General features: G+C 50.1%; 1 protein-coding gene across 3 annotated transcripts; it reads right to left on the reverse strand.

The window, feature by feature from the left end:
• Positions 1-6,821: 6,821 nt before the first annotated feature.
• Positions 6,822-13,796, reverse strand: CATIP (ciliogenesis associated TTC17 interacting protein). Of its 3 annotated transcripts, none has more exons than XM_072743135.1 (10): positions 13,748-13,796; positions 13,504-13,596; positions 12,675-12,875; positions 12,353-12,408; positions 11,582-11,668; positions 11,220-11,387; positions 9,878-10,002; positions 8,741-8,817; positions 8,342-8,430; positions 6,822-7,052 (listed from the first exon to the last, which is right to left on the reverse strand). In XM_072743135.1, exons 1-10 carry the CDS (start codon positions 13,770-13,772, stop codon positions 6,822-6,824), a joined length of 1,152 nt encoding a protein of 383 aa, XP_072599236.1. In that variant the 5' UTR covers positions 13,773-13,796. The 3 variants fall into 3 exon arrangements, with proteins under 3 accessions (XP_072599236.1, XP_072599237.1, XP_072599238.1); XM_072743136.1 differs by having other exon boundaries at positions 12,675-12,870; positions 13,748-13,793; XM_072743137.1 differs by lacking the exon at positions 12,675-12,875.
• Between the last annotated feature and the right edge of the window lie 11,430 nt (positions 13,797-25,226).

Consider the following 25,226-nt stretch of genomic DNA (forward strand, 5'->3'; position numbering starts at 1 on the left):
AACTCTTGGAAAGATGTTCAGTGTCATTAGCCATCAGGGAACTGCAAATTAGAATCATAATGAGATATTGCTACACTCCTATTGGACTGGCTAAAAGAAAAACGAAACAGTCACAATACCAAATATTGACAATGATGTGGAGAAACTAGATCCCTCATTTGAAGGTAAAATGCTACAGCCACTCTGGACATAGTTAGGGGATTTCTTAAAAAAATAAAAATGCAACTTACCATATGATCTAGCAACTGCACTGTCGGGCATTTTTTCCCAGAGAAATGGTTCATGTTCACACAGAAATCTGCACACAAATTCTTATAGCAGCTTTATTTGTAATAGCCCAAACTGGAAGCAACCCACATTGTCCTTTACTAGGGGAATGGTTAATCAAACTATGGTGTATCTAAACCGTAGAACATACTACTGGGCGTTTATCCCAGAGAAACTAAAACCAACATAGGTTTGAACATAGGTTCAAATACACACATAAAAACATACACACAAAAATCTGTATATAAGTTGCAGTGTTATTTTTTAAAAGATTTTATTTATTTATTCATGAGAGACACAGAGAGAGAGGCAGAGACATAGGCAGAGGGAGAAGCAGGCTCCATGGAAGGAGCCTGATGTGGGACTCTATCCCGGGACTCTGGGATCACACCCTGAGCCGAAGGCAGGCACTCAACCGCTGAGCCACCCAGGCGTCCCTCGAGTGTTATTTGTGATAAAGATTAGAATTAGCCCAAATGTCCTTTGACAGGAGAAAGGTTAAACTAATGGCTGTACAGACCATGGATTACAGCTTCACAATAAAAGAAATGAACCACTGATACAATTACTTGTATGAATCTCCAGGAAATCATGCTGAGTGAAAAAAAGTTTGTCCCAGAAGGTTACAAATATATTGTTCCATTTACAGAACATTTTTGCAATGACAAAGTTTTGGAAGTGAAAGTCAGATTAGTGGCCGCCAGTGGGTATGGCATTTAGCTTCAGTTCAGGTTGTGACCCTGGGAACACAACCTGAGCCGAAGATAGTTGCTCAATCGACTGAGCCACCCAGGTGCCCCTAAACCCCTAGTTTCAATACAACCAGGATACTGACATTGACATAATCCACTGATCATTTTCAGATTTCCTGTTTTATTTCTACTCATCTGTGTGTGTGTGTGTGTGTCTGTATGTGTGTGTATGTGTGAAGTCCTATACAATTTTATCACGTGTGTAGGTTTGTGGGTCCACCACCAAGGTCAAGATACTTGAACAGTCCTAACACCGAAAGGATCCTTCAAGTTACCCTCCCATAGACACCCTCACCTCTCTCTCTACCCTCCACCATACCCATTGGCTTGCTCTCTCCTCTCTCTGTCAAATAAGTAAATAAAATATTATTAAAAAGTTAAAAAAATAAAAATAAAAAGGAAAGTCTGGTACATACTGTCACATGGATAAGTTTTGAAAACATTATGCTAGATAAAATAAGCCAGACACAAAAGGACAAGTATGAGTCCATTTACATGGGTATTCAGCATAGACATATAGAGACAAAAAGTAAAACCATGATTTCCAGGAGCTAGGGGAAGGGAGAAGGAGCAGTTCCTCTTCAATGGGTTTAGAGTTTAGTCTAGGACACTAGCAATGTTCCGGAAATGGATGATGGTGATGGTTGCACAACAGTGTGAATAGCCTTAATATCACTGAATTATACACCGAAAGAGGGTTAAAGGCTAAATTTTATATATATCTTGGCACCTCCCAAAAAGTGGGAGAAAAAAAATCCTGGCTGTAATATTGTATAACGAATCTGCAAGATGTTAGCACTGTTGGGAGGTGGGCAAAGTGTACATGAGATCTCTATTTTTTTCCTACAGATATGTGGGAATCTGCAGTGATCTCAATATTTCAAGTGGAAGAAAAGGATGGGTTTTATTGAATGGATATTACACCTCAATAACATTGATTAAAAACAAAACGAAAAGCAAAAAAGAAAAAAAAACCAATAACAACAGAACTTCTGGAATTAAATGGCCTGGGTTTCAATCTTGCTTTTACTAGCTCTGTGACTCAGGCAAGTTCCTTAGGCCCTCAGTTTCCTTGCCTGGAAAGTGGTGATAATAAAAGTACTCACCCCAAAGAGTGTTTGTGAAGCCCAAGAAATGCACCTAGCACTCTGCAGCTGGTTGCTCCCTGCCCGCCACTTTTTTTTTTTTTAATTTCTAAGGTTTTATTTATTCATGAGAGACACACAGAGAGAGGCGCAGAGAAGAGACATAGGCAGAGGGAGAAGCAGGCTCCCTCCAAGCAGGACTCGACCTCAGGACCCCGGGATCACAACCTGAGCCAAAGGCAGATGCACAACCACTGAGCCCCCCCGGGTGCCCTGATGGTTGCTCCTATAAATGGGCTTCCGAAGTCCGCAGCCACCGCCAGTCCTTCGGAACCCCAGATGCGTTTTCTGCTGCAAACATTGCTGCCTCTGGTGGTTTGGTTCCCAGACTTGCCCACCCAAGCCTTTGGATTCGGCAGCTAGAACATTCAGGGCTCCCTCCCTCTCAGCTCTGGGACTCTGCACATGCTGCTTCCTCCACAAGCACCCTTGACACCCTTTGTCTGGCAAACGGCCTTGTGTCCCTCAGGAGGCAGCATTGGGGTGACCTCTTCCAGGAAGCCCTCCTTGATTTCTCCAGAATTGGGCTGTGGGCTCTCTCAGTGCAACGTCCTTGCCATGTGCCACAGGAATGAGGCTGCTGTCTGGGGGAGCAGGGAGGGAATGGGCAGTTTCTGGGAGCTCGGGGAAGGGGAAGGACGGGGTACAGCCCAGCCTACTATGGGAGTATCTGCAGCAGGAAGATGCGTCTTCTCTCTACTGAGATCTGTCTCCAGAGAGCCACATCTGATCTGTGTATCAGAGTGAATTTACACGCGTACTCGAGCCAGATCCCTGGGCCCAAATCCTGGCTCTGCCACCAGCCAATGCATGGTCTTGGCCTTAAGCTTTCCTGCATCTGTAAAATGGGCACAAGACTAGATCCGCCCTCACACGGCTGTTGTGAGAATCTCACAAATTACCGTGTGTAGAGGGATCAAAACATCACGTGCTGCCTAGCACTCGCTCAGTAATAATATTGTCGTTCGTTGCCCGCTGCCCTCCACCCCGAGCTCCCACGCCTGGTCCCGTGCACGTTACACACCATTGTCCCAGGTACGCGTTTCCTTCTCGGCGCTTCCCGTGGTCTGGGGTCCAGGCTGAGTGTGGGCCACGCGGATCGGGGTGGCCCTGATGCTCCCACGGCACCCCCAGATCCTAGCCCAGTGCTTGGTGCCTCGTAAGTGCTCAGTGCTTGGTTCTCCTCCACCCAGAGACATATACGCCTTGGGGCGAGGGAGCGAGAGGAAGGGGTCATCGAAGTTCTGGGGGGCAAATGATAAGATGGAAAAACGAACCCGTTTTGCAATGGATGTCATGGGGCGGGGGAGGGCAGTGGGCTCATTCGTGAGTCACTGGACACAAGGGAGCTCAGCAGAGGAAGGATGTCAGTGGGTCAGATGTCACTGGCCTCCTTCCTGCCTGAGCACTGGGGACTGGAGGGGACTCTCAGGAGCCCTGTGGGAGTGTTCTGGGTGCACTGGGCTGAGCCCTTGGGTTTCAGTTCTGCACAGATGAAATGAACTTGCCCGGGTGGGGAGCCCTCTGCCACCCGGGCCCGTCTACCTCACAATGACTGAGCATTCCCCACCTCTCCTGCCCTATTGTGCTCCAGCCTTCCTGGCCCTCTGACTGCAGTGGGCCATGCTCAGGAGCCCTCGTCCTGCGGTTCCCTCTGCCTGGAGTCCTTTTCCCACAGCTCTCCACAGGTCCAACCCCTGGTCATTCATTCAGGTCCCAGCTCACCCAAGATGCCAGGAAGGCCCTCTCTGAAGTCTCCACCCTCAACCCTCCAACTCTGAGTCACTTTCTACCCAAGACTTGGCCTTATTTTCCCCCCCATAAATCTCCAAAACTGCACATATGAAATTACTTCCTGTGTTTATCTGTCTCCCCATGCCCCCTGTAAGCATCATGAGGACGGGAGCTTTTGTCCTGTCACTGCTGACCTCCCACTGACCAGAACGTTCCTGGCACGTGGAAGGGACCTGGTATTTGTTGAGCTGAGTCAGGTTGGATGGAGACACCTTACCCTCTAGAGCTGTTGCTGTCCAATATGGCAGCTGGGGGTCACATTTGGTCAAATTGAAACCAAAATTAAAGCAAAGTCTAGTTCCTCACTCATATTAACCACATTTCTAGTGCTCAGTGGCCACATAAGGCTAACGGCTATCGTGTGAGACATTACAAATACAGAACATTCCCATCATTGCAGAAAGTTCTGGGGCACAGCACTGCTCTAGACCATAAATACACATTGCCTTCCTACTTCTACTCTTCATTCACACCACTTTCTCTGCCTGGAATGCTTTAGCTGATCATTAATAAAAATCCTACATGTCTAGGGGCGCCTGGGTGGCTCAGTAGGTTAAGTGACCGACTCTTGATTTCGGCTCAGGCCATGATCTCAGGGACCTGGGATCAAGCCCCGAGACTGGCTCTGCACTCTGTGGGGAGTCAGCTTGAGGATTCTCTCTCTCCCTCTCCCTTTGCCCCTTCCTCCCACCCTCTGCTTGTGTTCTCTCTCTCAAATAGGTAAATAAATCTCTAAAAAAATTATGGTAGGGGGACACCTGGGTGGCTCAGTGGTTGAGCATCTGCCTTCAGTTCAGGTCGTGATCTGGGGTCCTGGGATTGAGTCGGGTGGGTCAGGTGGATCCACAGGGATCCTGCTTCTCCCTCTGCCTGTGTCTCTGCCCCTCTCTGTGTGTCTCTCATGAATAAATAAATAAATAAAATCTTTGAAAAAAAATGATGGTAGATCCATCAAAAATAGAAGACTGTGTAATGCCATGGAACTCTTTCAAAATATATTGTTAAACGAAAGAAAGCCAGCTTTAATACAGGGGGAAAATGTCACAAAACATGAGAAGATTGGGGCCAGAAGTTTCCAGCTTTATCTGGAATGTTTAAAACTTTTAAGGAACATAATTAAGTATGTAATTATCAGTTAATGAGCATGTATTACTGTATGGTCTCATTTTTGTTTTAAAAAAAGTTCCCTTGGAATTTTAAAGACCAGATCAAACGTCTTACATAAAAGTGCTTGACGTGGGGGCGCCTGGCTGGGTCAGTCAGAAGAGCATGTGACTCCCGATCTTGGGGTCAGGAGTTTGAGCCCCACCTTGGGTGTAGAGATTAGTTAAAAAAAAAAAAAAAAAGAATTTAAAACAAGTGCTTAACATGAAGCTAATATAATGCTGTACCGCAACTACAAGAATGAAAAAAAAAAGGTAATGTCCAAAAACTCCTTGACAGAGTACATGCTAAAGGAACACAGGCCACTTTTACACATCAAAAAGAGTAAAGAGGATATTTGCCAAAAAACCTCTAGGTTGAGAAATTGGGGTGAATTCACTTTCTTCTTTTGGTTCAGATTTCTCTAGTGAACATGAATTTCTTTTGCAACAAGGACTGGGGACAATAAAAGATCTTGTTAAAAATTATTTAAGGCTCAACTCAGGGGAGAACTCATGGGCCTTGCTACCTTGAGTCTGGAGTCGCGGCCACCGTCATCATGGGTAGAGCTTCTTGGTGGGAGGGGGGGTTTCCTCAGCTGGAAGATGCCCGCCCATGAGTGCCGAGACGGAGGGATGGAGACTGCACCCCCCTTGCCAGCTGTCCTGGAGGGGGTTGCCTAATATTTGCCGATGAGCCGTGGCCAGCCCTGCGCAGAAACAAGCCATTGGCTGTACTGACATTGTATAAGGAGGAGCTTTTTTTTTTTTTTTTTTTTAAATTTTTATTTATTTATGATAGGAACACAGTGAGAGAGAGAGGCAGAGACACAGGCAGAGGGAGAAGCAGGCTCCATGCACCGGGAGCCCGACGTGGGATTCGATCCCGGATCTCCAGGATCGCGCCCTGGGCCAAAGGCAGGCGCCAAACCGCTGCGCCACCCAGGGATCCCAAGGAGGAGCTTAAAGGACCCCATGATCCCTTGCCTCTCCTTTGTTCTCAGGGAGTCATTAACTGGGGACCTTGCACGCAGTTTGGGGGTTCCTGTGTGACAGGGGAAAAGGAGGTGGTGTGTGACAGCTGGAGACCCGGGAGGCTTCAGAGGTGATGAGCAAGGCTGCTGGTCATCCAGATCCCCCCCCCACGCCCTGCTCTTTTTCTTGGGTGGGGAGATGGGGAGGTGGAAGCAGGGTGATTCATTCTATTAGTGGCATCCAGAAGGATTCTGAGTGCCCAGAAGCCTTGCCCCTCCGTCCCTACTAACCTGGTGACTAAGAGCGTGAGTTTTGGCTCTGGTCCAACTCCGTTCCCTAAATACTAAGCCTCTAAGCTACTTAACCTTTTCTGTGCCTCTATTTTCTTCTCTGTTAAATAGGGATATTGATGATATAGGGATATTGATGATATAAGGATATTGATGATATAGGGATACTGATGATATAGGGATTTGATGATACCGCCTCAGAAGAAGCCTGAGATTCGCTGATGAACCCTGTTAACCCTGTTCCTCTTTTCAAGCCAAGACACAAGACTCTGGCCAGGGAAGGTTCCCGCGCCCACAGCGGAAGCTCAGGGCCGGGGCCCATTTATTCCCCCCCCCCCCCCCCCGCAAAAAACCCCACAGCGGGTAAGGCGCGCCTCCGGGGGAGTCCCGGCCGTCCCCGCTGCGTCCCCGCGACGCCCGACCTCCCGCACCCGCACCCGCACCGCACCGCAGGCCCTAGGCGGGGGGGCGCCCGGGGCTCGGCGAGCGGAAGGGGCTGCGCCGCGTGGAGGAGCGCAGGGCGGGCGGCGGCGGGCGGCGGCTCGCGAAGGGCCCGAAGTGCTCGGCGGCGAAGGCCACCACGTCGCGGGGCTGGCGCAGCAGCAGGAAGAGCAGGAAGTCGGCGACCAGCGCCCGGGCCTCGGGGTGCTGCCGCAGGTAGCCGGCGTGCCTGACGCGGAGCTCCTCCTGGCGGGGCCGGGCCTGAGCGGGACTGGGAACCCCGCCCCCCGGCACCCCGTGCCCCCCGCACCCCGGCACCCCGCGCCCTCAGGCACCCCGCACCCCCGGCACCCCGCGCCCCCAGGCACCCCGCACCCCGGCACCCCGCGCCCCCAGGCACCCCGCACCCCCGGCACCCCGCACCCCCGGCACCCCGCGCCCCCAGGCACCCCGCACCCCGGCACCCCGCGCCCCCAGGCACCCCGCACCCCCGGCACCCCGCACCCCCGGCACCCCGCGCCCCCAGGCACCCCGCACCCCCGGCACCCCGCGCCCCCCGCGCCCCCGGCACCCCGCGACCCCGCACCCCGGCACCCCGTGCCACCCCCCGCACTCCGCGACCCCAAGCACCCCGCGACCCCGCGCCCCCAGGCTCCCCGCGACCCCGCCCCCCGGCCCCCCGTGCCCCCCCGCGCCCCCCGCGACCCCGCACCCCGCGCACCCCGCACCACCTGGAACCCCGCACCCCCCCACCCCCGCACCCCGCGCCCCCAGGCACCCCGCGACCCCGCACCCCGGCACCCCGCGCCCCCAGGCACCCCGCAGCCCCAGCCCCCGTGCCCCCCCGCGCCCCCAAGCACCCCGCGCCCCCAGATACCCCGCACCCCGCGCCCCCAAGCACCCCGCGCCACCCCTGGCACCCCGCGCCCCCCCCGGCACCCCGCGCCCCCCCGCACCCCGCGCCCCCAGGCACCCCACACCCCAGGCACCTCGCACCCTCCGCACCCCTGCACCCACGTGCCCCCCGCGCCCCCAAGCACCCCGCGACCCGGCACCCCGCGCCCCCGTGGCCCAGGCACCCCGCGCCCCCCCGGCACCCCGCGCCCCCCGCACCCCCCGGCACCCCGCAACCCCTGCGCCCTCAGGCACCCCGCAGCCCCCGCATCCCCGCACCCCGGCACCCCGCGCCCCCAGGCACCCCCGCACCTCGGCACCCCGCGCCACCCCGGCACTCTGCCCCCCCTTGGCACCCTGCGCCCCCCAGGCACCCCGCGCCCCCACCTCCGCACCCCGCGCCTCCCGGCACCGCACGCCCCCAGACACCCCGCCACACCCCGGCACCCCGCACCCCCCCCCCGGCACCCCGTGCCCTCACCTCGGCACTCCTCGCCCCTCGGCACCCCGTGCCCCCCCCCCGGGACCCCCGCCCCGCACCCCTCGCCGCAGGCCCCCCCCCCCACCCCCGCCGTCACGGGATTCATTTCAAGGAGGCTCCTGCGGCGGGGGGACCCCAGGTTGGCTGCAGCCCCCCTCACCTTCCGGTCCAGGAACCTCGAGGAGAGCTCCAGATCCTCCTCCCACACCAGGGGCTTCTTCCCAAATACGGGGCGGGGCTCAATCTCCTCTGGGTGGGCAGAGAGGAAGGCTGCACAGCTGGCCCCAGAACCTTCCCGGATACACAGGGGCTGCCCCAGAACGGCCACACCCGCCACACCGCAGGCTCGGTAAAGCCCCAGGGTTCTGCTCAGATGCCTGGAAGGCCTTCCCTGCTCAAAGAGCCTCCCCTAGTGGCCTTGGGGTCAGGGCCTGGGGGGCAGAGCTTCCCCCACCCGTTTCAGGTTCTGATCCCACACTCAGCCCAGCCTCTGCACCCTGGGGGGCCCCAGGATTTCCCACCTCTCCCTCACTCTCCTCCAGCCAGAGGCTTCACTCACCCTTCTCCCTCAAGACAGGCATCTTGGGGATCACGCAGTAGCTGGGGGAACCCACCTGGATTCTCTTGGCCAGGTGCCTGGAATACAACCGCGGGTGTGAGAGTGGGCGTCTTCCCAGACCAGCCCGCTCCCCTGAGGGGCAACCTGGGGGCCTCCCTTTACTGCTGCTTCCCCAACACCCCTATTTATCTTTCAGTTCCAGGGTTGTGTTCATGTCTAGGCCCCCAGATAACGGCCCCTGCTTTTCAAACTGGGTCTTGCTCATGCCCTTGGACGTGTGTGCTGCTGTGCCAGGGCTGGCATGAGAACTTTAGCACCAAAAATACCATGAGCCTCCAGCTAGGGGACACTCAAGATAGAAACAACATGCCAGGGGCGCCTGGGGACTCAGTGGTTGAGCATCTGCCTTCGGCTCAGGTTGCGATCCCAGGGTCCTGGAATTCTGGGATCCTGAGGTCGAGTCCCATTTGGGGCTCCCTGCATGGAGCCTGCTTCTCCCTCTGCCTGTGTCTCTGCCTCTCTCTGTGTGTCTCTCATGAATAAATAAATAAAATCTTAAAAAAAAAAAAAAAAGAAACAACATGCTAAGTTATCAAATAAAGAAAGCCAACAATCCAATTACTTTCCCCCCCAGTGTAATGATTATTATATCAATACCTCTTTGGAAATTTCAAGACGTAAATTCTTACCCCCCACCCCCCACCCCAAATTATCTCATAATTTGGTGCCTGTGCCGGGCTGCTGACGGCTTGGCAGCGTGCCAGGACGCTTTCCCCCAGCACATGGATTCTATCTAATGTCAAGTTGTTCAAAACTTGTTGCTTTTCAGCATTACGCCCCCCGCCCCCCTGCCCCGGCAGCTGCTTGGGCGGCTAGGCCCTAGGCCTCGGCCGGTCAGCATTGACCTGCTCAGCCATTCAGGGCTCCTTGGTGAGCATCAGGTGAATGCGTGGGCATTGCACATGGTGCAGGAGGAAATACGTGAAGAAAGAGTGAGTGGTGTGGCTCAAGCAAGGGGGCACGCTTCCTGGGGGCGCCCCACAGACAGTAGTCCCCCTTCAGCCTGGGCCGCCCCGCGGTCCAGCACCCATGCTCCCGCTCCACACTGCCCCCTGGCCGCCACTGTCAGGAGCTCACCCGTCCGAGAGCAGGTAAAACTGGCAGGAGCTGGGGACACCTTTCACGGAGTGGACGGTCTGCTCCACGATGAACACTCGCACCTGCTGGCGGTCCACCTCAATGGTCTGGAAGCCCAGGGCTTGCTGGCAGCAGCCAAAAAGGAGGGAAGGAGGTGAGGGGGATGCCCACCAGGATCTCCCCCAAATCTCACCCTGGCCCTTTTCCACATCTTGCCACTTCCTTCCTTGTTTATCAGTGATAAGCAACTCTTGGCTGTCCAGACCCTCAGGCACCACAGGATTTCAGTTGCACTTAAGTGGGTGGAGGCCCCCCCACATTGCTGCACCCCAGGCCTCCCCTCATCATCTCGATGACCAACTGCTTCTAGTTGGCAGATTCAGTTACAGGGATGAGGGGTGAAGAAGGGGGGCAGGGAGAGTGGGGAGTTGGGCTATTTGAGGGAAGGGCACCTGATGCTTTGGGGCGGGGGCTGATTGAGATCTGTGGCTGCAGGCAGGCTGCTCTGTTGTGAAAACTTAAACCCTTGGAGCAGCTGCGGCCATGGGCAGAAAGTGCTGATGTAAAACATGTGTTTCAAAGAAGGCGGGGTGGAGGGGGGAGTGACATGGCTTGTTAGTGTCAAACACATTGCTGTTTGTCACGTTTGTCATGATAGAAAAGACTAGAATGTCATTTACAAATTAGCCCCCAGAATGTGTGTTTAGAGGCACAGCTTTAAAGATCCCACATTAAAAAAAAAAAATCCCACATTGCAGGGCACCCCGGTGACTCAGTGGTTGAGCATCTGCCTTCGGCTCAGGGTGTGATCCTGGGGTCCTGGGATCGAGTCCCCCATCGGGCTCCCTGCAGACAGCCTGCTTCTCCCTCTGCCCATGTCTCTGCCTCTCTCTCTCTGTGTCTCATGAATAAATAAATTAATTAATTAATCAAAAAAACCCTCCCATATTGCAGGAAGTCCTAAGTATGTTGATTATGAAGTTTTAACCACAAGAAAAGGGAAAAAAAAGGGAGGGGATACCCTTCAGGTCTGAGACATAATCAAGGAACATTTAAGTGCAGTTGGAAATGGTGCGTTAAAAAAATATATCTTTCAGAGCAGCCCTCTGCTGTGTTTCTGTCTCTGGACTGACTTCCGTGTGACAAGCTTTGCTTCTCTCAACTGCTCCCAGCTTGGGTCCCTCCTCTCCAGGCCTCCTGCGCCACTCGTGACCGTGATCGGCTGACAACCGTGCAAGTCCCACTTGCACGGGCCCAGCCCACCCCCCTCCTACCCCAGCCCACCTCGCCGCCCCTTCGGATTTTCCCCAGGCCAACTCCCCCACCCGGGGAGACCCCTCACGTAAGTGGAGTAGCACAGTTTGCCCTCCGTGTCCAAGGCTAGGAAGCGGGCGTTGTTGGGCACCGTCTGCCGCCAGGCCATCACCCTCAGCAACACCAGATTGGCAGCCTGGGAGATGAAGCCTACGGTTGAGCTCCCCGGGAAAAAAGTCACTTCGGTCTTCATTTCCTGTTCAGGAGAGATCTGGGTTGGGGACACGGATCTGGGAAGGGGTGGGGAGGATGGGAAAGCCAAGCGTGGGCACGTCTAGGGTCCCTGCTGAGTCTCCCTGCCAGGCTTCTCGCCTGACCCAGTCCACACCCCTCTCCCCCTGGCTTCGAAGAGGACGCAGGGTACGGCTCCTACCTGCCTCTCAGCCTCACCTCACCCTCCTTGACGCTCCTGGTCATGGTCAGCTGGTCATCCTGCTTCACCAAACTCATCTTGTGCTCCATGGGGAGCATGTGAAACTAAGGGCCAAGGGGAGAATCAGGAGCTCACCCCGCTGCACCCGAACAGCGCCCCCCCCCCCACACCAGGTCACTGTGCCTGTTCTCCTTTATGAATGAGAAAACAGAGGGAAATTTGTAGAAAGATCTTCCCTATGTAGTGAGGTTCAAGAACAGAAGGCATGTGATCCTGTCATACAAAGTGAAAAGGCAAATGCGCTTCAGAATACAGGTTTTCAAAGACGGGGATGGTTTCTGCGGGAAAGTTTTTGGGCATCAGTGGTTTCCAGTGTGTAAAACCGGTTGTGTTCGAGAAGTTAATGAGGTGGCTGGGGATGGGCACGGGAGGCAGGGAGCAGGAGGCCTTGGAGGCGAGGTGGTGACAGGCCCTTGGGAAATGCCAGGCTCTGGGAAAGGCCAGACCATGGGGCCCCCAGAGAGATGCTGGGCTTTGGGCCTGGAGGAGGCCCCGGATGGACTGGACCCAGGGTTCCTGTGTTAGGAGAAGGTCATGAGAAGCAACCTGCTGCCCCGGATGGGTTGGTTTCCATGTTATGTGTGGTGAGGATTGCAGAGGAACCAGAAGACAGTTGGGGTGACCTCCACTGAGCCCCCGACCCCTGCCCATGTTCTTTCCTCCCTCCCTCCCAGGGTCTCCATTCTCTCACCCCGGTTTGGGGTCCAGGCCGGGGCCCTAGGAGGTACCTTGATGAACTCCTGACTATGTTGTTCCATGATATGCAGTTTCCACGAGAGGTAACCTGGGGCCGGGAGGAGAAGGCTGCTGTCACCGTCACCCTGTCACCCAATCACCGGGGACAGGCCAGGCGGGGGAGGGTGGTGGGAGGCTGGACAAGTCAGGCGGAGTGTGACCGCAGGGAAAACTAAGTGGCTTCCTTGCCCTAAGTCTGTGATCAACTTCCTCATCACCCCCCTAAACACACCCGCTTTGCTGTCTTCTGGTCCCAAGTGAAGCCCAGGGTGGGTCCTGTGCGAGGGTCCTAGGGGTGGGGGCAGGGGAGCTTGCCCAGGAGGGAGTTCCCGCAGAGCATTCTGTCCATGAAGCCGCGGCTGAAGGCGTGCACCAGGATGCACGAGGACATCACGCCCAGCTCGTCTTTGTATTTTCCTCTCTGCACCTCAATGGTCAGCTCTCCCTCGGGCTCCCCCGTGTCCGAGACCATGGCCAGCGTCTCGGAGAACATCAACATCTGCAGCTCCTCCTGTTCTGTGGGGAGGTCCCGTGGGCACAGATGAAGCCCTAGGTCCTGGGCCTCGACTCCCTGACTGTCCCCCCAGCAGGGCCCCACAGTCTGCACCCACCACTTCCTCATCCCCCATGTCCCAGGCAGCTTCTGCCTACCCTCTGTTGGCCCCAGCTGGTGAAGACCTCCCCGCCCCCCCCCCCCCCCCCCCCCCCGCCAGTCCCTGTGGCCTTGGGGTCTTCCCTCCACAGTTATCAACACTGGGTGTTATACTATATGTTGGCAAATCGAACTTCAAAAAAATTATATATATAAACAAATAGGGGGTGCCTGGGTGGCTCAGTTGGTTAAGCATCTGCCTTTGGCTCAGATCATGATCTCAGGGTCCTGGGATGGAGCCCTGCCTGGGGCTCCCTGCTCAGTGGGGAGCCTGCTTCTCCCTCTCCCTCTGGGCTCTTGCTCACTCGCTCACTGGCTCACTCTCTCTCAAATAAATAAATAATTAAACAGTAAGTCTTTAAAAAAATGATCAACAAATAGGCCTCGCACCCTTTCTGAGTGCCAGGGCCAGCAAGGCTCAGCGAGACCGGCCGGGCCTGCACCCTGCACCCCTGGCCCCCGCGCTCCCACCGCCCCACTGTCCAGGCTCACGGAGGTTGCTGAGGAAGTGGATGGCTTCAGCATTGGCCTCTGGGGCTGCCAGGCTCCCTTGGGCTGGAGGCTGGTGGTCCTTGGCTCTGTGGCCTAGGAAAGGAGGAGAGGCTGAGATGGCAACCTTGGGGAGAGGGGCAAGGGTCCCCAAAGCAGAATTCTCCAAGGCCACCCCAGGGAGGATCGTGAGGGAGAAGAGGAGGAGATGCCGCTCCAATATCCATCCCAGCAGCCCTCTTCCCACCTGTGGATTGAAGTTTAGAGGACATGCTGCCTTCAGCTACCCGGTCAGTGTCTAGTTGTCTCCCTGGCAACCGGACGCCAGTGACCGCCTCTTAAAGGGCCATCAACACACCTCACAAAACACCCAGACCTTGGAGGCAATGGTAGGAGCTGTGGGGACTGGAGCTCAGACCATGCCTGGAGTATTATCTTGCAGAGGGAGCATATGACATGGCAGGGAGGTGACATGGGTCATTAGGATGACTTTAGGGAGCACCTGGCTGGCTCAGTCAGAGGAGTATGTGACTCTTGATCTCAGGGTGGTGAGTTTGAGCCCCATGATGAGTATAGAGATTACTAAGACAACAACGAAGACGACAACAACAACAACAACAACAACAACAACAACAACAGCAATAATGATAAGCTTTAAAAAGCCAGATTGACCTTGGAAGTTGTGGCCTTGAGTCAGATATGGCCTCACACGCGTAGAACCCACTTGGATGTCATATGAGAGCAATGGTGGTAACAATGACAATCACAGCAAACCTTTCAGCCTCGCTCACCGGAGGCCTGGCACTGTTCTGGAGGGCTGCACGCGTGTGTGCAATCATTCAGTATTCAGACTAACCCTGTGAGTAGGATCTTTTTTCCCTGCACTTTATGGCTGAGAAATCATTGGGGTCTTTCCTAATGTCACACAGCTGAGACAGTTGACCCTTGAGCAGCATGGGTTTGAGCTGCCTGGTCCACTAATATGTGGATGTTTTTCAGTAAATATGCTACAGTGCTCTAACTGTATTCTCCTTATGATTTCTTTTTAAAAATTAATTAATTAATTAATTAATTACTTTATTTTTTGTGGGGGGACAAAGGGAGAGGGAAAGAGAGAATCTCAAGCAGACTCTCTGCCAAGCATGGAGCCCAATGTGGGGCTCCATCTCATGACCCCGAGATCATGCCCTGAGCCGAAATCAAGGGTCTAACACTTAACGACTGAGCCACCTAGGCGCCTCTCTTCCTTATGACTTCTTTTTTTTTTTTTTTTTTAAGATTTATTTATTTATTTATTTATGATAGACAGAGAGAGAGAGGCAGAGACACAGGAGGAGGGAGAAGCAGGCTTCATGCTGGGAGCCCGATGTGGGACTCGATCCCAGGACTCCAGGATCATGCCCTGGGCCAAAGCAGGCGCCAAACCGCTGAGCCACCCTTCCTTATGACTTCTTAACAACATTTTCTCTAGCTTACTTTATTGGAAGAACACAGTATATAATATATAGATCATATAAAACATGTGTTAACTGTTTCTGTTATTTGTAAGACTTTGGGTCAATAGTAGGCTACGAGTAGTTAAATTTTGGAGGAGTCAAAAGTTATACTTAAATTTTATTTTTTTAAACACAGTGCTCAGTTTCATTTTTTTGTTTATTTACTTATTTAACTAATGTCTACACCCATTGTGGGGCCCTAACTCATGAACTTGAGATCAAGAGTCGCATGCTCCTCCCAGTGAACCAACGAGGTACCCCTATGCTGGAATCTTCAACTGTGCAGGAAAGAGGGGATTGTCAGCACATCTCACCCCCGTGTTGTTCAAGGGTCAACCGTAATTGACAGAGCCACGACTCAACCCAAGGCAGTGTGGCTCCTAGAGAGAATTCAAAGAAAAATGAAACAGCAAATAGACAATACACTGAATCCAAACAAGCGGTGCCATAGAGTAGATAGTGATTAGTGACAAAGATGAAAATTGAATTATGATAGGTGGGACTCAAGCCCCAGGCCGTGGGCTATCTGGTCCATACCTTGTAAGTGTTTGAGTCTACATCATAGTGGCTCTAAAAAGGGGCTCAGCCTGACAGAGTTACAAAAAAAGAAAAATAGTGTCCAAAAGCCTCAGTCACCTAAGGAATTGCCCTCCATCCCCGACCCTAGTACTCAGGAAGATAATTTTCCAATGTCTTCTCATTGGAAGGTAGTTATCTATCAACTTCAGGAAGATTTAGAATCACATGCAGAATTGTTTGAGACAATAAAAGTAGCAATATTAATTTGTATGTATGTCACACTGTGCATATTTGGTATTTCAAATTCTTTAAAATAATTTGGCATGGGAGGGGGCTTAAAAGATAAGACATGAGGGGCACCTGGGTGGCTCAGCGGTGAAGCATCTGACTTTGGCTCAGGTCATGATCTCAGGGTCCTGTGATCAAGCCCTGTGTCAGGCTCCCTGCTCAGCAGGGAGTCTACCTGTCCCTCTCTCTCTGACCTTCCCCCTGCTTGATCTCTCTCTCTCTCTCTTTCTCTCTTAAATAAATAAATAAATAAATAAATAAATAAAATCTTTTTAAAAAGAAAAGAAAAGTTTTGAGATTCTAATTTATATCAAGCAGTTGAATGGCACTTGGCTGGCTCAGATGTAGACGGTGGAACTCTTGATCTTGGTGGTTGTGAGTTTGAGCCCCATGTTAGGTGTAAGAGAATACTTAAAGAATCAAATAAATAGGGATGCCTGGGTGGCTCAGGGGTTGAGCGTCTGCCTTTGGCTCAGGGTGTGATTCCGGGATCCAGGTTTGAGTCCCATATCGGGCTCCTTGGGGGAGGCCTGCTTCTCCCTCTGCCTGTGTCCCTGCCTCTGTGTGTGTGTTATGAATAAATAAACATCTTTTAAAAAGGAATAAAATAAATAAAATAAAATATTTAAAAAATAAATAAATTAGTTGAATAATTTAATTATTTTAAAAAAGATTTTATTTATTTATTCATGAGAGACACACGGAAAGAGGCAGAGACACAGGCAGAGGGAGAAGCAGGCTCCATTCCATGCAGGGAGCTTGACGTGGGACTCAATCCCGGGTCTCCAGGACCATACCCTGGGCTGAAGGCGGCGCTAAACTGCTGAGCCACCCGGGCTGCCCTGAATAATTGATTTAAATTGAATTCTGAAGTTAAATTCTTACTGGAATTGAAAGTAGAACCAAAATATTTTTTTAAAAACCTTAAAATTTGCTTCATTCATTCATTCATTCATTTATTTCATTTAGTTTCATTCATTTATTTTTAAGTAAGATCCACACCCAGTATGGAGCCCAACCTGGAGCCTGAACTGATGACCCTGAGATCAAAACCTGAACTGATACCAAGATTATGTTCAACTATATAGCAACAAATTAGGCAATCTGGGAGAAATGGATGCATTCCTAGAGATGAATAAACTACCAAAACTGAAACAGGAAGAAGTAGAAAATCTGAACAGACCCTTGCTGAATAGAGAGCAAGAAAATTGCAGCAGTCACCAAACGCCTCCCAACAAACAAGAGTCTAGGGCGAGATGGCCTCCCAGGGGAATTCTACCAAATATTTATTTATTTATTTTTTTAAATTCCTGTTATTTATTTATTTATTTATTTATTATTTTATTTTATTATTTATGATAGTCACACACACAGAGAGAGAGAGAGAGAGGCAGAGACACAGGCAGAGGGAGAAGTAGGCTCCATGCACCGGGAGCCTGACGTGGGATTTGAACCCGGGTCTCCAGGATCGTGCCCTGGGCCAAAGGCAGGCGCCAAACCGCTGCGCCACCCAGGGATCCCTCTACCAAATATTTAAAGAAGAATTAAACCTATTCTTCTGAAGCTGTTTCAAAAATAGAAATGGGAGGAAAACTTCCAAACTCTTTCTATGAAGCCAGCATTACCTTGATCCTAAAACCAAAGACCCCACCAAAAAAGGGGAATTACAGAACAATATCCCTGATGAACACCAATGCCAAATTCTCACCAAAATACTAGCCAATAGGATCCAACAGTACATTAAAAGGATTTTTACCACAACCAAGTGGAATTTATTCCTGGACTGCAAGGTTGGTTCAACATCCAGAAATCAGTCAATGTGATACATCACATTAATAAAAGAAAGGACAAGAACCATATGACCTTCTCAACAGATGCAGAAAAAGCATTTGACAAACTACAGCATCCTTTCTTGATTAAAACTCTTCACAGTGTAGGGATAGAGGGAACATACCTCAATATCATAAAAGTTATATATGAAAAGTGCCACAGCAAATATCATCCTCAATGGGGAAAAACGGAGAGCTTCCCCTTAAGGTCAGGAACATAGCAGGGATGTCCACTGTCACCATTGCTGTTCAACATAGTACTAGAAGTCCTAGCCTCAGTAATCAGACAACAAAAAGAAATAAAAGGCATCCAAACTGGCAAAGAAGTCAAAGTCTCACTCTTTGCCGATGACATGATACCCTATACGGAAAACCCAAAAAACTTGACCCCAAAATTACTAGAACTCATACAGGAATTCAGTAAAGTGTCAGGATATAAAATCATTGCACAGAAATCAATTGTATTTCTATACACTAACAATGAGATTAAAAAAAGAGAAATTAAGGAATCCATCCCATTTATAATTGTACCCCAAACCATAAGATACCCAGGAATAAACCTAACCAAAGAGGCAAAAGATCTGTACTCAGAAAGCTACAGAACACTCATGAAAGAAAAGGAGGAAGAGACAAAGAAATGGAAAAACGTTCCATGCTCATGGATTGGAAGAACAAATATTGTTAAAATGTCTATGCTACCCAGAGCAATCTATACATTCAATGCAATCCCTATCAAAATACCATCAACTTATTTCACCGAGTTGGAACAAATAATCCTAAAATTTGTATGGAACCAGAAAAGACCCCATAGAGCCAAAGGAATGCTGAAAAAGAAAACCCAAACTGGTGGCATAACAATTCTGGATTTCAAGCTCTATTACAAAGCTGTGATCATTAATACAGTATGGTCCTGGCACAAAAACAGACCCGTAGATCAATGGAACAGAATAAAGAACCCAGCAATGGACCCTCAATTCTATGATCAACTAATTTTTGACAAAGCAGGAAAAATATTCAATGGAAAAAAGACAGTCTCTTCAACAAATGGTGCTGGGAAAACTGGACAGCCACAGGCAGGAAAATGAAACTGGACCATTTCCTGGCATCATACACAAAAATAGACTCAAAATGGATGAAAGACCTAAATGTGAGACAGGAATCCGTCAAAATCCTAGAGAACACAGGCAGCAGCCTCTGTGATTTTGGCCATAGCAGCTTCTTGCCAGACACTTCTCCAAAGACAAGGGAGACAAAGGCAAAAATGAACTATTGGGACTTCATTAAGATAAAATGCCTAGTGGACAAAACCAAAAGGCAACCTACAGAATGGGAGATGTTTGCAAAGGCATTATCAGATAAAGGGCTAGTATCCAAAGTCTACAAAGAACTTATCAGGGGTGCCTGGGTGGCTCAGTCGGTTAAGTGGCTGCCTTCTGCTCAGGTCATGATCCCAGGGTCCTGGGATAGAGCCCCGCAATGGGCTCCCTGCTAGACAGGAAGCCTGCTTCTCCTTCTCCTTCTGCCACTCCCCCTGCTTGTGTTCCCTCACTCTCTCTGTTAAATAAATAAATACATTTTTTTTTAAAAAAGAACTTAATCAAACCCAACACCCAAAGAACAAATAATCCAATCAAGAAATGGGCAGAAAATCTGAACAGACATTTCTCCAAAGAAGACATACAAATGGCCAACAGACACATGAAAAAATGTTCATCACTTGGCATCAGGGAAATCAAATAAAAACTACAACAATATACCACCTCACCCCAGTCAGAATGGCTAAAATTAACAAGTCAGGAAAGGATAGATGTTGGCGACGATGCAGAGAAAGGGGAACCCTCTTACACCATTGGTGTGAACGCAAGCTGATGCAGTCCCTCTGGAAAGCAGAATGGAGTTTCCTCAAAAAGTTGAAAACAGAGCTACCCTACGACCCAGCAATTGCATACTAGGTATTTACCCCAAAGATAAAAATGTAGTGATCCAAAGGGGCACCCTCACCCCCATGTCTATAGCAGAGCTGTCCACAGTAGCCAAATTGTGGAAAGAGCCCCAATGTCCGTTGACAGATGAATGGATAAAGAAGATGTGGTAAATACATGCAATGGAATACTACTCAGCCATCAAAAATGAAATCTTGCCATTTGCAATGACATGGATGAAACCAGAGGGTTATTATGCTAAGTGAAATAAGTCAATCAGAGAAAGAGTTCTCATATGATCTCATGAGGAATTTAAGAATCAAAACAGGATCATAGAGAAAGAGAGGAAAAAATAAAGCAAGACGAAATCAGAGAGGGAGACAAACCATAAGAGACTCTTAATCACAGGAAACAAACTGAAGGTCGCTGGACAGGAGGTGAGAGTGGGGGGCATGGGGTAACTGGGGGACGGGCATTAAGGAGGGCACGTGATGTGATGAGCACTGGGTGTTATATAAGACTGATGAATCACCGAACTCCACCTCTGAAGCCAATAATATATAATATGTTAATTAATTAAATTTAAATAAACATTTAAAATAATATAAAAACATTTAAATTTGCTTAATTACTTAATTAATTAGCTAATTTTTAAGTAGGCTCCATACCCCGTGTGCAGCCCAACCTGGGGCCGGAACTCACTACCCTGAGATCAAGACTTGAGCTGATACCAAGATTTGGACACTGAACCAACTGAGCCACCCAAGTGCCCTCAAATTTGTTATATTTATATGTTTACTTTTTATTAGATTGCAATTAAAGTACTTGGGAGGCTGGTTTCTCTCTCCCTTTTTTTTTTTTTTAAAGTAATTGAATTCTTATTTTACTTTTTCCAGCTTTATGAGATATAATTGACATATAACAATTATTTGCTTTTAAAAAGGAAGTAGAATATTGAGGATGAATAAATACAACATAAACTGCTTAAACCATTTGCAGTTTTGAAAAGAGGACCAATTATTAATCATTAATCATGATTAACATGTGCTAGATTTCTGATTAAAAAATGACTCAGGGAATGCCTGGGTGGCTCAGCGGTTGAGCGTCTGCCTTTGGCTCAGGGTGATCCCAGAGTCTCAGGATCAAGTCCCACATCGGGTTTCCTGTATGAAGCCTGCTTCTCCCTCTGCCTGTGTCTCTGCCTTTCTTTCTCTCTCCCCCTCCCTCTGTGTCTCTCATGAATAAATAAATAAAATCTATAAAAAAAAAAAAAGAAATAACAGTGTTGGATAGAAGCACTATATTTAACAACAACAAAAAAAATGACTCAGAAGTTGAACTTAAAAGTTTAAAAAATGTTTACGTTTTAAAATTTGCAATTTAGGAAATTGAGCCATCCAGGTGCTCCTAATTTTATTTGCCATTTAAATTTTATTTTGAGTATTCATTTTTAAAAGCGAAAGTGAATTCTGAAGAAGCCTTTCTCTGCACGTGAGATACTGTCAGTGGCATTAAGAAAACTCACAACTACTTTAGGAGGTGGTTTGTTACTTCCTCAAAAAGTTAAATGTGGAGTTACTATATGACTCGGCAATTCCACTCCTAGGTCTATACCCGAGAGAACTGAAAGCATCTCTCTGCACAACAAGCTGTACACAGATGTTCACAGCACCTGGTGCATGGTAGCCGAAAAATGGAAACAACCCAACTGTCAACTGACAAATGGGTAAACAAAATGTGGTGCATATCCCCACAATGCAGTATTATTCAACCATAAGGAGAGTAGATGTGAACTACTGCCATGTGCTCCGACGTGAACCTTGAGGATATGCCGAGGGAGAGGAGCTGGTCACAAAAGACCACATATTGTCTGATGCCACGTATGTGAAACGTTCAGAGCAGGTAAATCTGTGGAGACAGAGAGATCAGTGGTCGCCTGGTGTGGGTACGCAGAGGCGTGGAGTCACATCAAGTGTGCACAGGCTTTCATCTGGGGGTGAATGAAAATGTCCTAAAATTAGATTGTGGGGTCCCTGGGTGGCCCAGTCAGTTCAGCGTCTGACTCTTGGTTTTGGCTCAGGTTGTGCTTGTGATCACAGGATTGTGGGATCAAGCTCCACGGTGGGCTCTGCGCTCAGCGCGGAATCTGCTTAGGTTTCTCTCTCTCCCTCTGCTCCTCCCTCCCCACACATGCTCTCTCTGTCTCTCTCTCTCAAATAAATATATCTTAAAACAAAATTAGATTGTGATGGTCACAAAACAGTGCATATACTAAAAACTACTCAATTGTACACTTTAAAAGGATGAATTTTGTGTTATGGAAATGATAGCTTGATAAAGTTAATAAAAAAAGATTTTTTTAAAAAGATTTTATTTATTTATTCACTAGAGACACAGAGAGAGAGGCAGAGACACAGGCAGAGGGAGAAGTGGGCTCCCCGGGGAGAGCCTGATGCAGGACTCGATTCCAGGACCCCAGGATCATGACCTGAGCTGAAGGCAGACGCTCAACCACTGAGATACCCGGGTGCCCCAAGATAGAAGATTTAAATAAGGTCTACAAAAAGCAAACTCTATCACTTTCCTATGTAAATTATATAAAATTGGAAACATTTTTTTGATTATTAGGACAAAGTCGGAAAAAAAAAGAAGCACATTATGGTCTAGATGCTCTTTAAGGGGTGCCCACGTAGTTCCGTCCCTACTGTACACCCTCCTCCTGGCCTGAGGGCAGATTTGCTCCCAGAGCCCTCTACCCTTTAGAGTTGCCCCCCTCCTCCCTCCCCTTTCCTTGGTCAGGCCCTTGGAGCTGCACAGGACTGCCACCTCCCTGCGCACACAGGCTCCCAGCCCTGGGAGCCCAGGTTCTTTCTCCCCGCCCCTCCCAAGACCCCCTCCATTCATGCTGGCTGTTTCCTGCTAGAAGAGAAAGAAGTTTGACAGAGTGGTTCCTAGAAGGATCAACATCCAATTTTTTTTAAAGATTTATTTATTTATTTATGAGAGAATGAGAGAGAGAGAGAGAGAGAGAGGCGGAGACACAGGCAGAGGGAGAAGCAGGCTCCATGCCTGGAGCCCGACGCGGGACTCGATCCCGGGATTCCAGGATTGCGCCCTGGGCCAAAGGCAGGCGCCAAACCACTGAGCCACCCAGGGATCCCCAACATCCAATTTTTTAAATCTAATTTTTAAACCTCCGAAAGAGAGTCGCTGCAGACCCTTGTTACCGGTCCCCTTAGGGCCTCCTAGGCCAGTGGAGAGACCCTCTGTAGCAGGTAGATCTGCAAGCTGTGCAGCCCTCCTGGGCAGGTTGGCTGGGTGACATGAGATGCCCATGTGGCGTCACTCACAGTCAACCAGAGGCAGAACCTATATTCCTATCCAGCCTGGTCCCTCTCCAAGTCCTCTCTCTGCCACCCTGTCCCACCTTATTATCTATTTGTCATCTCTATTATCTATCTATCGTCTATCTATCATCTATGATCTCATTTTCTAGTGGTTCTGTCCCTCTGAAGAACCCTAAGGGCCCTTTCTCTGCATCTCTTGTGGGGCTTTGCCTATGCTTAGGAACTCAGTAAATGTAACTGCCTGGGGTTTACTGACCCCAGAGTTAGGTTCCCACCTGCTTTCCAAGGCTCCATGTGTGGCTAAGGCCTTGGAGGGCTGAGACCATCCCCAACACACACGGGTAGGCCCAGGGCTCCTCGCCTCCCCCCTCCCCATCTCCATTCCTCCCTGGAACACCCGGGGCTGCCCACATTGTGTCCCCTCCCTTTCTCCTTTCCTGCCCTAGAGACAGCCAGCCTGTGACTCAGGAAGAAACGAATTGCTTACCGGTTATTTTTAAAACTACGTATTATTCAAATACCTTTGCGGCCACACATCTACCTCCATGTCCTCTGTCTAATGAATTATAGCACCAGGAATCTGATGTAGCATTTTCCAAAGTGACTTCACATGCCTTTGCTCATAATAGCCTCTCACAAGCAGAATTGTTGGTGAACCTCTATGATTTTGCTGCCTTGCGTCATTTCTGTTACTCTGGGGAACATTTTCTACACTCTCAGCACACCTTTTGGTTGCTTGGTCTGACACTGCCCTTTCCAAGAGTGGTCATAGGACCTAACCTGGCAGGTGAGAGGGGCCCATGCCCCTAACTCCTGATTGGCTCAGGGTTGGGTGCGCGGCTCAAGCTGAACTGACAAAGCTGGATAGACCCTGGGAGGTTGTGCTAGGGTTTGCTGAACTAACTAGCAGCCTGCAAGCCTAGCACTTCCAGACATGATCTTTCCACCTCAGGGAGAAAGCCTGAGGCAGACTGATCCCAATGCAGAAGAAAATTAAGCTGAATGATAAAATTGCCCTTTGAATCCATGGATCCTGCAATGCCTGAAGCCACCATGACCTAATCCCCCACTTCTTAATTTCATAAACTGATAAATTTTCCTCTTGGTCTAAGCTTAGTGTTGAGTATGTCACTGGCCCCTGAAAAGCGTTCGGACTCATTCAAGGTTGTCACCTCCAGGGAAGGTGAAGAAACAGGTCGAGGAAGTGACATCTGTTCAAGGACACTTGGATGTTGAATGACAGAGCTGGGGATGGAACTGAAGTCTCTAAGGCCAGTGACACCTGCGGTCCCGTAAGCAACGGGCTGGGAGCCTGGTTGCTGCTGGTCAGTGCCAGCACCACAAAAAGCACGTGCTATCCTTTGGGATGATGCCCCAGTGGGGGGATCACAAAGGCCCTAGGAACATGCCCCACCAGCCCTAGAGAACTGTCACCAAGTGCCTCTTGAAGCTGGGTAGACCCCAGGAGACCTGGCCCTGGGGCTTGCCCATTCACGGCAGGAGGGACCCAGAGACAACCACAGACACAGGGAGCTGCTCTTCTTCGGGAAGGTGAGGACCACAGCCCCTTCCGCCATGCCCACCCTAAGCACAGCCCTGATCCGGGATAGCGGGGGACCAGTGCCAAGGTCCCTTGCTTGGGGTGAGGGCGCCCATTGTACCAAGGGGTGGGAAAACTGCGCCTTGGCCTGGCCCCAAGGAAATGTGGAGTGATGCCAGTGCTGCCCGGCCCTCAGCCATATCAGGGCCACCTTTAAAAGTTCTGCTACGGGGGCGCCCGCGTGGCTCGGTCTGTTGAGCGGCTGGCTCTTGAGTTTGGCTCATGTAGTGATCTCAGGGTCGTGGGATCCAGCCCCAGCTTGGGCTCTGCGCTCAGCTTGGGAACTGCTTGAGATCCCCCTCTCTCCCTCTCCCTCTCCCTCTGTGCCCCCCGTTTCTAAATAAATAAATATTTAATAAGTAGATAAATCTTAAAAAAATATGAGTTCTGCTATGGTCAAGTACCACCTTTACTTCACTCCTATTTCAATACACATCTTTAATTACTTCCATGAATTGAAGACTGCTATCACTTTGAAAAAAGAAAAAAAGAAAACTGCTGTCACTTGTCAAAAACATGGACTCCAGGGATCCCTGGGTGGCGCAGCAGTTTAGCACCTGCCTTTGGCCCAGGGCGCGATCCTGGAGACCCGGGATCGAATCCCACGTCGGGCTCCTGGTGCATGGAGCCTGCTTCTCCCTCTGCCTGTGTCTCTGCCTCTCTCTCTCTCTCTCTGTGACTATCATAAATAATAAAATTAAAAAAAAAACAAAAAACAAAACATG

Source organism: Vulpes vulpes, chromosome 16, assembly GCF_048418805.1.
Source record: "Vulpes vulpes isolate BD-2025 chromosome 16, VulVul3, whole genome shotgun sequence".
Lineage (NCBI taxonomy): Eukaryota > Metazoa > Chordata > Mammalia > Carnivora > Canidae > Vulpes > Vulpes vulpes.